A 15,556-nucleotide genomic window follows, 5' to 3' on the forward strand; every position below is an offset into this window, starting at 1 on the left:
TTACTTTTCACCTCTGACCGACAGTTCGCACTGCTGCCAACCAAACTATCGAGACGCCGGAGTGAGCCAATCACTTCTTCGCTGCACCCCCTCTTTTATCCATCCTGCTTTCTGCCGTGGCCAGATAGGCAGTCGAAAATCGCCATTCACAACCCTATATAGTTGGCTGAGGGTGCTGATAAGGTGCCGAGGATGTTGGGCTGACGGAATGTCAACATAATATCGTTGGCAGGTCCTCGATTCTAGAATCTGGGCGTTTCTTCGGGTATAAGGGGCGCAAAAGGATAGTTACCAAGGTGGAAGGAGGTGCTAAGAAAAGCACAATCTAACCGGCCTGACAGCTGAAAGCTGATAGACAGATTCATTATGGACGGACAACGTCAACAGTATATCCCTGGAGCTCCCATGGGAACCCTTCCTCAGGGTCATATTCCCTTTCCTCCTCCTCCGCCTCGAACTCAAGCCTCACATGGCATAACTCTACCGCCGCCGCCAGGACCTCCACCAACCTCATCATATGCGCTCCAGGGGATGCAGCATAACTGGTCGAGACAAGGGATGAACCAACAATATCCGCCCCCGCCCCCGATAATGCCAGTAAACCACGCTCAAAACCAGCATTTAGCAGCGTATCAACAACAACGAAAGCAAGGGTCCCTTTCTATACAGCCCACCATGAGCGCTGATGACCCGCCTCTTACGTCTGCCACTTACATTCCAGGAAGAGGGACATTTGGTCCAGGCGTAGGAATTCCGCCTCTTGTTACCCACGAGTCTCATTTTCAGTTCGGCGGCCGGGATCCTTACCCTTATCAACAGCAACAAGATTTCGGGACCTTCAGACAACAATATTACAAACAACAACAGCCAAATGAAGGGGTAGCCCAACATCACCTGGCCCAAAGACCATATCAGCTATCGATACCCCAATCCGCCCAACTAGATTCGATTCCTACTGGACAATCGACCATGACAACATATAACTCCAATCCCCAGGCAACATTACCTCCCTCTGATATTCAACAACATACCAACCAAACCTCGAACAATGCTAATGCAACGCAATCAAATGGAGCCACACCTCATGGTGATGCAGAAAAATGGCCGTTGGATCGGGTGTTACTCTGGCTAGCTAACAATGGCTTTTCGCAAGACTGGCAGGAGACATTCAAAGCATTAGATCTAAAAGGATCTACATTTCTCGAGCTGGGCTCGAGGGGCAACCTTGGCAAAATGCATCAAGTTGTATACCCTCAACTAGCAAAGGAGTGTGTCAAAAGTGGGACCGGATGGGATCATGCCCGCGAGCGGGAAGAAGGGAAACGTATGTGTAAGCTCATTCGGCGGATTTCTAGTACCCTTGGATCTGACACCGGCGGACATGGACGGTATTACGAAAATGCGGCTTCACACAGTGCATCCACAGATGGCGGGATAGAAAACTCGCCCAATTTAAACCGGGAACCCATGTCAGCTGTATCGAATAATGTTGCCTCCGAAAACAGCCCTGGTCCCCAGTTTGCTGAAGTTGACACATCAAATACTGCACAAAGACAGTATTCAAGTCAACATATGACTGTTCCGAACACTGACACCGCGACAAATGATGGTAATGGACATGATGGTACCCTTCGTCGAAAGCAGAGTCCATCGATTTCAAGTGACACGGGTTTCCCACCTCCGACATACTCTGACAGTAAATCTCACGCTAATAGCCCTGCCGCGCAATTTGCATCTCTTGCTTCTCCCGGTCATCACAATAAACGAAATAGTTCTGACTCAACTATGAGCCGTGGCTTATCATCTCAGGGTGGGACTGCTCCCAGCGGTCCAAATTCCTCTATTCGGACCAGCATCGGTGCTGCACTCGGAGACTGGCGTGCTGGGCACAACTCCTCTCCGCAAGAACAGCAGAAACAAGTGAATGAGACTCCCCATACTCAGGGCAAAAGTCTGTTCCACATATTTAGAAAAAAGAACAACCATGAGAGTCATCATCAATCCTCCGATGAGATGTTTGATTCTCCAACAAGCCCGGGGGTTGGCGTTCGCAACACTCCCCCTTTTGCCACTTCCTGTCAGGTACCATCAACTGTACCAGATTACGACAAACCTCGAGGCCAGTCGTGGGGTATACCACCACCTTCACCCGCCAAGAAATTTGTATTTGGAACAGTTGATGGATGGAACTTTCGCTTGATTGACGTTTCCGATGTTGATGCTGCTGATTCACTCCGGGCACTCATCTGCAATAGTGTCGGTATCAAAGATCCCGGAAGCGCTTTGATTTACCTCACTGAGCCCGGCCAGATCATGCACGAAGAACCCCTTAGTGACACTATGCTTGTTGTCAATCGTCGTGCCAGATCTGACCACTTGGGTAGTTTGAAGTTCTTCATCCAGAGTATTGCCATGCCACCATCAGCGGGTTTAGGGGTCACTTTTGAACGATCAGTGAACGGTTACAGAGTCCCATTGGATATGACTGAAGATGATAGTGCAACTCGAGTTTCTACAGCACGACGAGTTCCTCCAGCGGAGAGATCCCAGAATGGCTTATCCAACACAAGTGTCTTTCCAACTCCTAACGGAGGTCAGGCCGCTAACTTAAACTTTTCGTCCGACCAAGAAAAGGAGGTCCTCATACAACGTGCGCACGAACAGCATCTCCGCGATGCCGAACGTAAACAGAAGGCTTACCTTGAATCCCGGAAGGATAGAATACAACGAACAGAAATCACTACTGGAAATACTGCTGTTAGTATCAAGGGCGACCGTGTTATCGATTTCAACGCTCCTCGAACTTCTCCGTATGAGGATAAAAGACAAGAGACTCTGATTCCGTTGCGCAAGCCACCACTAGCCCCATCAGAGTCGAATACCCTCACTAAAGTCAACTCCCTTAGCAAGAAACCTGAGGATCTTCGAATGAGGAATTCAAAGGAGTTCCAGCCAGATTTCCACAGGCAAGCTTCCTCAGATGCCAAATCTAATTCTCCAGGGATTGGCTTTGGTCTAGGGGCTGCTTTGGCGAGTGTTGGAAAGATGTCAGGAGTAATTGGAACACCCATGGGATCATCTACTGTTCCCAGCCACCCTGCTGACAGTGCAGTGAGGACAGAATCTCGCCTCTCTGAGTCTGGGGCCATATCACCAGGTACAGCTGCATTTTCTGAGAAAAATGTGCCGGCTCGCAGTGAAAATGTCGAAAGAGATAATGATAACGCTGTTCGAAATCCTGTCAGCGAATGGACTAGCCAACCAGATGAGCGTCCTGCTGCATCATCAGATTCTACGCTGCCATCGAAACCAACACTACAAACACGAAAGTCTTATGGTCCTGATTTCGATTTCCAGGAATCTACCGTTCCGTTTGCCAAATCTCCCTTACCACAAGAGGATTCAGATGAAGATTCTGATTCTGGCCTTTTCGCCAAACCTATAGCACGACCGGCCCCTCCCCAGGCTAAGAGGAAACCGGTTGCAAGCAGCTCTAAAATCGAGGAACTGAAACCGACTTTGAAGGTTAATACGGAGCCTAGGTCTGTCAAGGGCCGTTCTGTGGCATTCAAATCGCCAACCACGGCAGCAGTCTCTGGGGGGAATTTCCCAGGAAGTTCCATGTTCGATGGAACTGAAAATCAGAATTCCGCTGATGCTGACACAAGCAACCCATCTACCGATGATCGCGATTACGACAGACGACGTGAATCATTCGTCAGGGATGATATTTGGGCAAGCAGACCCCCTGTGGAAGGGATGATTGATCATCTAGACGACTTTTTCCCGGGCGTTGACCTAGATGAACCTTACCTGGATGGGAATGCCCAGTCTCCGCCCTTATCACCTTCCGGACCATCCTCTCGGGATGAAGCAGAATCGGAAGCAACAGATATCAGTGCCGCTACAACACAAACTACTGGCACGACGACGGCATATACAACCATGACGGACCTTCCAGATGTGCTAGGGTCAGCGGAATCAACACTTAAAGCAAAGAGAATACCAAGTACTGTGGCGCACCGGAACTTGTCACGCTCAGGAGGACTGAACAGGATGAAATCCATTCGTGAAGTAGCAAAGGGAGCCCATCAAGTGAACCGACACCAGAGTATACAAAACAAGGGTGCAGCTGCATCTGGGATCCTTCGAAGGAAGAGTACCAAAATGTTTGGTGCTAAAATAATGCAAATTAGCCCAAAGCCAGGGACACGATTAAGTGATTTGGACCCAATACCACAACAGCCCTCTGCAATGATACAACAAGGCAAGCTTCCACAGCGTCAACCTACTTTCCGTATCATCAGGGGTCAACTGATCGGAAAAGGAACATATGGAAGAGTTTACCTGGGTATCAACGCCAATACTGGTGAAATTTTAGCTGTGAAACAGGTAGAGGTGAACCAAAAAGCTGCCAATTATGACAAAGACCGCGTTAAAGAACTGGTTGCTGCCATGGACCAAGAAATTGACACCATGCAGCATTTGGAACACCCTAATATCGTTCAATACCTCGGATGCGAGCGAGGGGACCTTTCGATATCGATTTATCTTGAATATATTCCCGGAGGTAGTATTGGAAGTTGTCTTCGAAAACATGGAAAATTCGAAGAGAGTGTTGTGAAATCCTTGAACCGCCAAGTGCTAAGTGGTCTTGCTTATCTGCATGACCAGGGAATTCTTCATCGAGATCTAAAAGCTGATAATATCTTGCTTGATCTTGATGGTGCATGCAAAATTTCCGATTTTGGTATCTCGAAGAAGAGTGATAACATTTATGGTAATGATGTTACCAATTCCATGCAGGGTTCGGTTTTCTGGATGGCCCCAGAAGTAGTTCAATCCCAAGGCCAAGGATATAGCGCCAAAGTTGACATCTGGTCACTTGGCTGTGTGGTCCTGGAGATGTTCGCGGGTCGACGACCATGGAGCAAAGAAGAAGCTATCGGAGCGATTTTCAAGCTGGGGAGCTTAAACCAAGCACCTCCTATTCCTGAGGACGTTGCACTTGCAATTGAACCCGCTGCTCTTGCATTCATGTATGACTGTTTCACGATGTGAGTCACCCTCCTGTTATTAACCGCAAATGAATATTGTCCTACCTTATACTGACTGACACCTTATCTTAGCGATACTTTTGACCGTCCAACTGCCGAAACTCTGTTGTCACAGCACCCGTTCTGCACGGTTGATCCAAACTTTAATTTCCTTGACACCGAGTTACACGCCAAGATCCGACATGTCCTTTAAGGGGCTTTCAATTACATGTTCATCTTGCCTCGCGATCGGCCATTTTCTCAAAATTCAAGGTCTTACTGGTATAGGTTCCTATCTTCTTAGTCTACAAATTAAGGGTCTGTTCCGCTATTTTATACCCAAATTTCCGTTTCATTTTATTGCTTTTAACTCCATTTGTGACTCTTCATATGGCAGTTCATTTGAATGTTTATTCTGAAGGTGCCTCTAGAAGTTCTCTTATGATTGCTATATATCTGTTATGAAGCCAGCTGGTATGAGCGTGGGAAGCATAGGCGTTTCCAGGATTTTCTCTCTGCCCCTTTAAATGAGATCGTCGCGTTAGTACCTACTCTCTCCATACGCATGATTGTAAATATTGTGAATTTCAAATGCGCCACGTTCGAGAAATGGAATCTGCTCGCCATAGTCGCAATAATAAGGTTAAAATGCCCAAGATAACTAATTCGCACCTGACCTGAGCCTCATTTGTTTAGTCAGCAGTCGAGATAGGGAAATTCTTAAGCAGACGACGCGGTTTCAACGACAGACAAGTTGGTCAAATACTAACCTCACCGAAATATGGCTTCATTATCTTTTACATTACTGCCTGAAGCGCTTATGCAGCTTCGTGATGTTTTGATTTGTCTATCTAAATTCAATGAAACTGTCTCAATCGAAGCAGAGCCTGACTGCGTAAGCTTCAACCGTGTTACTACCGTTCCCCAATAGCAGTAAATCTCGTAAGGCAGTTGAGATTTACGTTTGTTATTCAGGTGAAGAGATTATTAACTTATATCCGTATCATGCTCTCTAGCTACGCCTGTCAACATTGAACGTTACCAAATCTGGTTACGCATCATATAGATTAGATGCACCGTCCTTCTTTTCACAATACTCATATAATACGCCATTGAATAAGGACAAAAATGGAAAGGATAAGATTTCTTGTCAAATATATATCAAAGTACAGCTTCCCTATTAGTTATAGATATTATAACACCCAAGCTGACAAGGATTCTTTTTAAGGCACTATTATCTGTGTTCAAGGGACGGGCTGGCGATTTCAAGGACAAAGATACTGCAATTGAAAAGTGTGAAGCCCAGTTATTCGACAGCCCAGAGGAAACAGAATGTCGTTTTGTGGTACAGATGATTTGCAAGCATGGTGAGTGAGCCAATAAACTTTACCTGGAATATTCCTGCATTAACATACTCTTATTAGGTGTTTTGAGGACCTACAAGCTCATCTATGAGCCAGCTGATGTTCAGCATGCAATTTTCGCTAGATCAGATTCCCAAAATCAGTGGAGTGTGGATTCCAGATTCTTGCGTGAAATACTTGAACATTTTGGCCGTGGCGCAGAGCATTTAGACGTATATTGTGAAGATGGCCGGGCAGTGTTCACTAGCTATACAGAGAAGGTTATAGCAGGGACAGGTATGCTGGTGTTAACATTCATATATTCATATATTTTCCTTCCAGCTAATGGTGTATAGAAATACTGAAACAGCCAGTTCATACATCCGTGGCAATCGAGACACGAGACTTTGTCCATTTTAGCGTCGAAGAAGGACTACATGTTGCTATCAACTTAAGAGATTTTAGGGCTGTTATTCTTCATGCAGATACGCTCAAGGTCCCCATCACCGCTCGGTATACACGGCCGTGTCGACCTCTACAATTCTCCTATGGTATACCTGAGATGACTTGTGAAATCACGCTGATGACGCGTGGGGAAGGCATTGATGAAACGGAGTCGGTTCCATCGCAGAGTAATGGGGTGCGGGAGGTTCCAGCACGACCTGCGCAACAAGTTGCAGTGAGTGTGAGTGCTGGGGGAGATGGAGTTGCCAGGGAACAGCAGCAGCCGACGCAGGTACATGCGCAGGTACAACCCGAACCACAAATATCGATGCTGCCACCAGCCTCTCACGGGCAAGGTACGAAGCAGATCACATCCCTTGCTCCTGTCGCGCCAATAGATCATGAGAGCTTGTTTGTTGCAGCAGACGATGATCGCCAGTGGGATGAGCCTCAGTACGAGGAGGAAGAGAGGGAGGATATGCTTCGATGGGACTCAAACCTGGACCAGGTAAAGACCTTTCTCATGCCCATAGATTACTTGATATTGATGAAATCGTTGGTAATAGGAGGCCTTGCGGCAGAATATCGGAGGCACTATCCAAGACAGCGTATCTAAGATGGAAGCAAGTTCCGGGCAGGACAATATTGACGCTAACCGGATGGAAGACAACGCGATGGGAATTCCACCAACCCAGCGGATATCTCAGGTAAGGCCGGATGACATTCTTTTATTTATTTATTTTTTTTTTTTTTATTATTTTTCCTCCATTACAGTGCTTACCGAAATAGATACGTGGTCTATTTGATTGACCTGCTGTTTGGGAATCATACTATCTAACTTCAGGTTCAGATAGCAAAACCCAACTTGTAGCGCACCCAGCACCAACAGCCTCGATGCTGCTGTTATCTATCGGCAGTTGGACTTCATTCCAGTGTCCGGCAACGTTGCCTTGCTCATCAGTTTCCGGGCCACAATTGCCGTGCTCACCCCATCCAAATGCAATCAGAGTCCTATGATCGATTGCGCCAACAACGTGCTCGCTTCCAACGGCAAGGTAATCTAGAGCGGGCATTGTGGCAGTCGGCAATTGGCCTCTATCATTGCGGCCCCAAGCCAGTACCGTGCCATCACGGAGATGTACATATACGCCATGCCAACTAGCGGTTAGTGACTTGTATGGAGCTACCATGGAAGGAGCAGCAGATGATAGGGCCCATTTATCTGGTCCAAGTATGTAAAGTGACTCTGATGAAGCGCCAGAGTAAGATAACGATGCCGAAGAGGTGGTTGTCAGTACGGTGAACTCCCTACCACAGCTGATCTCTCGAATATGGCCGGGCAGATTACCACCCACCACTATCTTTTGTGGCGACCAGACGACCTTCTGACTAACCTTGTCGGCTCCCAGCTGACCCTTTCTCGCTGCTCCCCAGCCGTATATTGTGCCATCGTCTAATAGAACTATGGTGTGGGCCATACCGCTGGCGATGGATATGACATCACTACCAACTGGTGGAAAATTCGGTATCTTCGTTGGCAACGTCCTCTCTGTGACGTCTGGCCCTAGACCAAGTTCACCCTTTGACCCGTGCCCAGAGACAAATATAGAGTCTTTGTTGACATCTACAAAAAAGGAAGCAGACCATGTTGCAGAGATATTGGAGAAGGTGGAAACCTCGCGACGGGCAAGAGCAACATCGGCAAGCGGCTCGGCGATAATGACACGCTGAAATCTGAGGAGATTCTGGGTTGAAGCGTGCGTGGCACACTCGCCATGCAGATTGGAACCAGCGGCGTACACTCTGCCACAGGCCAGTCGAATCAAGGTGTGGTTCCCGCCAGCGATGAGCTGCATGAGACTGGGACTGAGGCTATCTCTATCTCCCGAGGCAGGCGAAGGGCGCTCGTCCCCCACGAAAAGACACCTCGCTGGCGTATTGACATCTTCCATGTGCCCGATCGCCAGCTGGCCTGCACCGTTCGAGCCAAAAGCGTAGAGGTGCATCATCGCGAGCCCACCACGTTCCTCAGCTGGCAGCGTTTCGTTCGAGACGAAGAAAGGGAGCAGAATGACCACGGGCAGAAGCCCGGGGAGTGCAACAGCCCAGGGACAGGCCTGGGAAACTGCTGGCTGCTGTCTATGCCTAACAACAACCCCTTCAGCCTTTCCCCCTGGTCGGCCCAACCAACCTACAAGTAAGCTAGAAAGCAGCAGAAGGGGGGAAAGTCAATAAATCCCTCACGCAAAGCACAGCCAGAGAAATATTACTGAAGGAAACGAAGCCTTCAAAGCAAAGATATACTTTTCTCCCGATGCTTACGGAGTACTTAGTTACAATATTAGCAGGTCGGTTATCATTGGCCTACGAACGGAAGCTTGCGCTTAACCACAGGTGACTAAGCGAGATAATGCAAGATGCCAACTCCATTTCTTCGTTATCAGTCAAAATAGAAACACAGGTGTCGGTGCATAGACGATATGAATGTCTATCACATCAGGGAGCAGAGAAGCTTGTTGCCTTGGATCTCTTACCATCCTGGAAACTAGAAACGACCCTGCCCCCTTCGCTGCGGAAGCTGGAACGTTCGCGATGTTACTAGCGGGACGCCACCCGGACAACTCCCGAGCAAGGGGCTTGGGCAGCAAGGGAGAAAAGAGAACCCCCACTAACTTGCCTGGTACAGGGCAGCCCGCACCGTCAGGATTTCAGGATGACGGGGTGATGTCGCGAACTCACCCCCCCGGAGTAACATCGCCGGCGTCGCAACTGCTAGCCAACCTCCTGTCCACGCCGACGCTAGGCTTCATGAAAAGGATACAGGCCTCGCAACTACCTACCTGGCATTCCTGCTCGCGGGATTGCTGTTCATCCCTCCTTGGCGAATAGCTGGGGTGGCCTAGGGACGGAAGCTAGTGGGAGGAACGAAGCAACTCGATCGGAACAAGCAGGGAGCAGCAGCTGTTCACAGAGGGTTTGTTTCGAATTAAGGAACACACAGATGGACATGAAAGATAATGTGACACTGCTGGTTACCTTATCTTCACCTATCAGATATCAGTGACGGATCTCTGGCAACTATCAGGTGCTACACTGGAAACCTTTTGAGAACATTCTTGGGAACAAGAATCTCCATCCCGGAGAAGTTATCTTCCTTTTTCCGGTCTCTGCGTTCTGATTCGAGGCGATGACGCAGGCCAAGGGGGTGCAGGCCAAGTGGGGAGCAGAGCATGCAAGCCGAAAGCCAGTCAGATTGCTTCTACAGGGAGGGGGGGCGTTGCGGGAGATGATTTCATCGGAGGTTGCTCTAGTACTTTGGGGACATGAAGGTCCAGGCAAGTGAAAGGAAGAAGCAAAAAGAATACTTATATAGCTTGCCTCCTCGGGCGCAGGATGGATGTATATTAGTTATCTCTGGTGTCTCTGGTACATCGAAACTACTTCCCTGCCAGCCCTGTTTTATGCTATACAAACCTAGCTTAGAATACCATTCAATTGGAAGATAGACATTCGCCTTGAACCAAGTTTCAGATCCTTTACTGCTTTGCTCGCTCACTTGCCTGCCCCGTGGTTGCACCGGAAGTGAATTACACGAATCAAAGGCGTACAGAGTAGAAGCAACAGAGAGCGCGGAGAGAACCTGCGCTGCAAACAATACAAATAAAAGGGCCGTCCGCAGAACCAACCGTCAAGCTGGCGTCCTCAACTCCCAACTTCCTTTCCTTTTTCTTTTCTTCTCTCCTCGCCCTCCCCACTACCTCCGTCACGTCGATATTAAAAGCCATTAGCACTGCTCTCTCCTCGGCAATCTCTCTCTTCCACGCGTCTCCTTCAACGAGAGCTCTAGCAAGGCAAAAGACCGCTTCATCAGCTACCCTTTCTGCGTCCGCGTCCAGCAAGATGCAATCCAAGAAGGCGATCCATTTCGGCGGCGGCAACATCGGCCGTGGCTTCGTTGCCGAATTCCTTCACGAGTCGGACTATGAAGTCGTCTTCATTGACGTGATGGACCAGGTCATCGAGAACCTGCAGAAGTCAGAGTCCTACACCGTCACCGAGATCAGCTCTGCCGGCGAGAATGTCAAGAAGATCACCAACTACCGCGCCATCAACTCAAAATATAACATGGAGGATGTCATCCGTGAAATATCCACTGCTGAAGTTGTCACCTGTGCTGTTGGACCCAATATCCTCAAGTTTATTGCCTCTCCTATTGCAAAGGGTATCGATGCCCGCACTATCGAACGCCCTCTTGCCGTCATCGCTTGCGAGAATGCCATTGGAGCAACGGATTCCCTGGCCTCTTTTATCAAAGAGCATACAGATAAGGATCGTCTTGCCACCCTTTCTGACCGTGCCCGATTTGCCAACTCTGCCATTGACCGAATCGTGCCCACCCAGGACCCCGATGCTGGCCTAAACGTCAAGATTGAGAAGTTTTATGAGTGGGCGGTTGACCAGACTCCATTTGGTGACTGGGGCCACCCAGACATTAAGGCCATCCACTGGGTTGACAACCTTGAGCCATACATTGAACGCAAGCTCTACACTGTTAACACTGGCCACGCCACTGCCGCCTACTATGGGTATAACTCTGGGAAAAAGACCATCTACGAGGCTCTTTCTGACCCCCGTATTAAGAAGATGGTTGACGACGCCCTAAGCGAAACTTCTCGGCTCATTATTGACAAGCATGGCATCCCAGAAGAGGAGCAGCGTGCTTACGTCAATGCTATTATCGAACGTATCTCTAACCCATACCTGGAGGATGTCGTGGAGCGTGTTGGCCGTGCGCCTGTCCGCAAGCTGGGCCGAAAGGAACGCTTTATTGGCCCTGCTTCCCAGCTCGCTGAGAGAGGCCAAAAGGTCGATGCTCTGATGGGTGCGGTCGAACAGGCTCTGCGCTTCCAGAATGTATCTGGTGACGATGAGAGCACTGAGCTAGCCAAGATCCTTCGTGAAGAGAACTGCGAAACCGCCACCCAGAAACTGACTGGGCTGGAACCTGACCACCCTCTGTACGACCGTGTTGTTGAGAAGGTTAGGAAGGTCCAGAATGAGTCTAGGTACGTCAGGGCATTGGGCAAGATATGACTTGAGAGGGGTATAATTAACGCTGTCCTACAGAGATATGATGCCTTCCGTCTTGTAAATCAGCGCAAGAACCATGGAGAAACAATGCCTATCTGTCCCGTGAAGCTGCACAAGCACCTGCAACTCGACAGTCGGAACCCAAATCAACAAACGCCTCTTTGCATTATTAGCAAACAGTGACAACTGGAAGGACATTCCCTCCTCCAAAGGATCAGCGAAAGCAACAGAATAAAAAGAACAAAAAAAAGAAAAAGAAAGAGAACCAACAGCAAGCACTCTAACCAGTATGATTAACGATGTATCTATTATGCCCCCTTTTTCCCCTTTTCCTTTTCATCTTCTATTTCGGACTCGGGCTGGGCGTCGGCGTACAAGGAGCCAGGCCAGCGTTCACAGCATTACGGACATGAACACATTAGTGATTCCAGCTAGCTAGTTACGAGAACAATCTCGACATGCCGCCATGAGCGAGCTGAAGCAATGAAATACAATTTGTAGCTCTTAGTCCTCGTCTTCTCATCTTCTCGACATGTTTATTTTTTTATTCTTTTTTTTTTTTTTCGGGCGGACGGGGATATCTCCACGTGATCGGCTCGTGCAACTACTTTTATCCGACATCCGAACAACCGTAATTACGTAATCTCGGCGGATTAAAAGATTCGGCGAAAGAGACGGAAAAAAAAAAAAAAAAAAAAAAAAGAAGCTGGAGACCGCAAGGGACAAGAGAGGGACAAGAGAAGGCGAGAGAAACGGGAGGAAGGAGTCGGGAGTGCATCGAGAGACGGGCGGATAGGGACAAGGAGCGGCCATGTCCATCCATGCTTGGAAAACCAGTGAGGATGCGGCCAGGGATGTCACTTGCATAAGGTACTCCTTTTTATAGGCTGCGTATTACTCCGTTCCTCGCAAAAGCCCCAGTCGATTGATAATATCTAAGTATATATGTACTACATAGAGCCCTGGTATATCCGGCCAGACGAAGAATATGGCTTGGAAATAGCCGGACCAGCATCAACTGCGCACCTCCCTTTAGCCCGTACAAAATAGAGGGTAGCAGGCCTAGTGCTGCTTCCGTTTGGCAGCGCGGAGAGCGACGCATACAGCAGCCAATACCCCGCCCTGCAGGATGGCTCACAGTTGTTTCCCTGCAAATGGACTCTTCTCCGCTTGCAGCAGTCGTGGATGCAACCCGAGGCCCTCTTGATCGTTCCAGCCACAGGCTAAGGTTTGCAGAAGGACCCGGAGGGCGGTGCAAAAAAGAAAGAAAGAAAGTGACAACGAGGCGTCGTGGATCCAGAGAGCAAACAGGCAGGCATGCGGTTTGTTGCTTTTTCGCATCCTCTGCAAAGCTGAGCACTACCCTCTGGGTCCAGACAGAGAAGGCTAATATATCCCTCTTGCAGTGGGAGAAACGATGGTCTTTGTCGAGGTTGTGGTTACATCACTGCGGTGCCGGAGAAGCGAGGATAGCGAGCTCCCCTTGGCTTTCTGTAGCCTCATGCAGGGCGGATAGCGGCATCAGGTGCCCCCAGCGGACGGGTTCAACCGTTATTCCCGTATCTCTCGCCGTGCCCATCTCTTTTGCATGTTCCTTTTTTGTGCGCCGAACTGCCCATTTTAGGACGACTCGCAGCTGAATACAGCCCATCGCTCATATTCAGACGTGTTATTAGGATCGTTTATCGCCCGTTGTCTAGGCGCTTATCGCCCTTATCGATGACCTCATAACGTGGGCCGCTGGGAAGGAAAAGCGAAAAACAGGCTGTCGCTCTAACCGCACGCGACCGCAACAAGGCCAGCGGCCGACGGTGATCCTCGTCTGTATACCCCATATATGTATCTCTGTATATGTGTGCATTTCCGCTTCGTTCATTCGTGCTGATATTATCTATCTTCTCAGCGTTGCGGCTTAGGCTTTTTGAGGCATCACATTCGTTTTTCGGCCTCCACACAGATTGTTGATAGATATTCCATACTAGCATATATATCCCGTCCAGGAAGCCCAAGGTGTCTGCCCACGTCTAATATTCCAAACTTGAGAAGGCGGAGGAGGGAGCATGGCTACTCTGCCACTACCGCCTCATCGCTCCCTTCTCCATGGGGTCGAGCAGCTGCCGCCATACACCCCGCGCAGAACACCTATGAACGACCCTGAAACAGCATCTATACATTCCGATGCGCCGTCGTATGTTTCTGCTGCACCGTCCTACCACTCATATCTACCAGCATCCCACCGACGGGCGAGCGATGTTCTCACTGGCACCCCTTCACCAGCTGAAAGTCAGCCGCAGCATCAACCTCGTCAAGACACGCAGCAGAGACAGGAGCGACAGACGGCTCGAACTCAGCCTGCACACAATAATAACTCAAACCGACATGGCCTCCCTCCGACACCGATGTACGCCCGTGGTTTCGAGAATCGCATCGGCCCAATATCCCCCTTCAGCAATTCATCCAATTTCACCGCCCGCTCTATACGCAACACTGCTTCTAGCCTTCGGTCAATATACAACTCGTCAGAGTGGGTGCCGGTAACAAGCGGTCTGCAGTCGCGCCATTATAGAAATGTTGCAAACAGGCGTGTGACAAGTTCGTCCAGCGAAATCAATGCCATATCGAGATTTATATTCCCAGGTCTTTTCCAGACAACAACCGATCTCTCAACGTCCAGTATCTCAGAGACGGAGAACCGGCCTTCTTCGTCAAGAAATACAACGGTGCCATCTTCCCTTGGACAGGCACATAACTCCTCCACCGTCACGCTCGTTCGTTCTCCGACAGAAGAACCACCCACCGTATCGACTGCAAATGAGATAGCCTCGCCCATGCATTCTGGCATACATCTTCCATTATCTCCCCATGAGGATCCTGACCTGGTTGGCGAAGAAGCTGCAGCTCGCTTCCGATCTCAGCGGCTTTACATGGCATCGCAGCAAGAAGAACTGAATCGAGTCCGCTATCCAACGCCACCTCGAAGCCCTGCACAACAGCCAGAACCGCCTAGCCAACCAGGGTTGGTATATCAGTATAGTTCGCTCGTATCGCCTGCGTCTACTTCAATTGAATTCACCCCTTCACCAGAACAGCAGCGGAGAGCTCGTATGACGGGCTCCCCAGTTTCGTCAGATAATTTGTTACTTCGGCCAAGGCCTAGTAGGGACCGCATTGAAGCGACTAGGTCTCAGAGCCCAGAAACACAGCAACTGAATATCCATCCCCTCACACCAACACCAACACAGACACCTGCTACTGCACGCAATACAACAGCTACACTCAGTGCAGAAGCAGGGCCCAGCACAAGCACAACTGCAAGGTATAACCGCAGATCTGTTGTCGACCATGATAAATTAGTCTTGCGTGCTCAGGAGGCACAGAACTGGGACTTCATGTTAGCCCAGATGGCAGATGGAGAAGGCCGCGAGCGTAGCTGGAAGAAGAGGTATAAGGGGCAAGTTGAGAAGCAAATTCACATTGCGAGACATTTGAAGTTAGGACCTCTTCTCATGGTTGGATGGAGGAGGCGGCTAGAGGAAAGGAAGAAGGCAAAGGCAAGGGCATTTAGTTAATGGATATCTATTAATAGATATCTCTCCACAATTTTCATTTTTGGTTTGGATGACTGTTGTCTTCGATTTTTCG

General features: G+C 49.2%; 6 protein-coding genes across 6 annotated transcripts; 4 read left to right on the plus strand and 2 right to left on the minus strand.

Annotated features, from left to right (window-relative positions):
* Positions 1-364: 364 nt before the first annotated feature.
* Positions 365-780, minus strand: TRV_01696 (uncharacterized protein; the record flags this gene model as incomplete). The annotated part of the gene is made up of 2 exons (XM_003024092.1): positions 365-661; positions 715-780. 2 exons carry the CDS (start codon positions 778-780, stop codon positions 365-367), a joined length of 363 nt encoding a protein of 120 aa, XP_003024138.1.
* Positions 781-969: 189 nt separating this feature from the next.
* TRV_01697 (MAP kinase kinase kinase (Bck1), putative) lies at positions 970-5,061 on the plus strand (the record flags this gene model as incomplete). Its single annotated transcript, XM_003024093.1, has 1 exon — positions 970-5,061. The coding sequence occupies one exon, from the start codon at positions 970-972 to the stop codon at positions 5,059-5,061; it is 4,092 nt and encodes a 1,363-aa protein (XP_003024139.1).
* Positions 5,062-5,817: 756 nt separating this feature from the next.
* On the plus strand, positions 5,818-7,439 carry TRV_01698 (uncharacterized protein; the record flags this gene model as incomplete). Its single annotated transcript, XM_003024094.1, has 5 exons — positions 5,818-5,931; positions 6,053-6,202; positions 6,265-6,403; positions 6,461-6,676; positions 6,736-7,439. The coding sequence occupies 5 exons, from the start codon at positions 5,818-5,820 to the stop codon at positions 7,437-7,439; spliced, it is 1,323 nt and encodes a 440-aa protein (XP_003024140.1).
* Positions 7,440-7,577: 138 nt separating this feature from the next.
* TRV_01699 (alpha-tubulin suppressor protein Aats1, putative) lies at positions 7,578-8,829 on the minus strand (the record flags this gene model as incomplete). Its single annotated transcript, XM_003024095.1, has 2 exons — positions 7,578-7,653; positions 7,700-8,829. 2 exons carry the CDS (start codon positions 8,827-8,829, stop codon positions 7,578-7,580), a joined length of 1,206 nt encoding a protein of 401 aa, XP_003024141.1.
* Positions 8,830-10,146: 1,317 nt separating this feature from the next.
* TRV_01700 (mannitol dehydrogenase, putative) lies at positions 10,147-12,149 on the plus strand (the record flags this gene model as incomplete). Its single annotated transcript, XM_003024096.1, has 3 exons — positions 10,147-10,242; positions 10,439-11,889; positions 12,023-12,149. The coding sequence occupies 3 exons, from the start codon at positions 10,147-10,149 to the stop codon at positions 12,147-12,149; spliced, it is 1,674 nt and encodes a 557-aa protein (XP_003024142.1).
* Positions 12,150-13,974: 1,825 nt separating this feature from the next.
* Positions 13,975-15,483, plus strand: TRV_01701 (uncharacterized protein; the record flags this gene model as incomplete). The annotated part of the gene is made up of 1 exon (XM_003024097.1): positions 13,975-15,483. The coding sequence occupies one exon, from the start codon at positions 13,975-13,977 to the stop codon at positions 15,481-15,483; it is 1,509 nt and encodes a 502-aa protein (XP_003024143.1).
* Positions 15,484-15,556: the final 73 nt, after the last annotated feature.

This window comes from Trichophyton verrucosum (genome assembly GCF_000151505.1).
Source record: "Trichophyton verrucosum HKI 0517 chromosome Unknown contig00125_1.f1.exp, whole genome shotgun sequence".
NCBI lineage: Eukaryota > Fungi > Ascomycota > Eurotiomycetes > Onygenales > Arthrodermataceae > Trichophyton > Trichophyton verrucosum.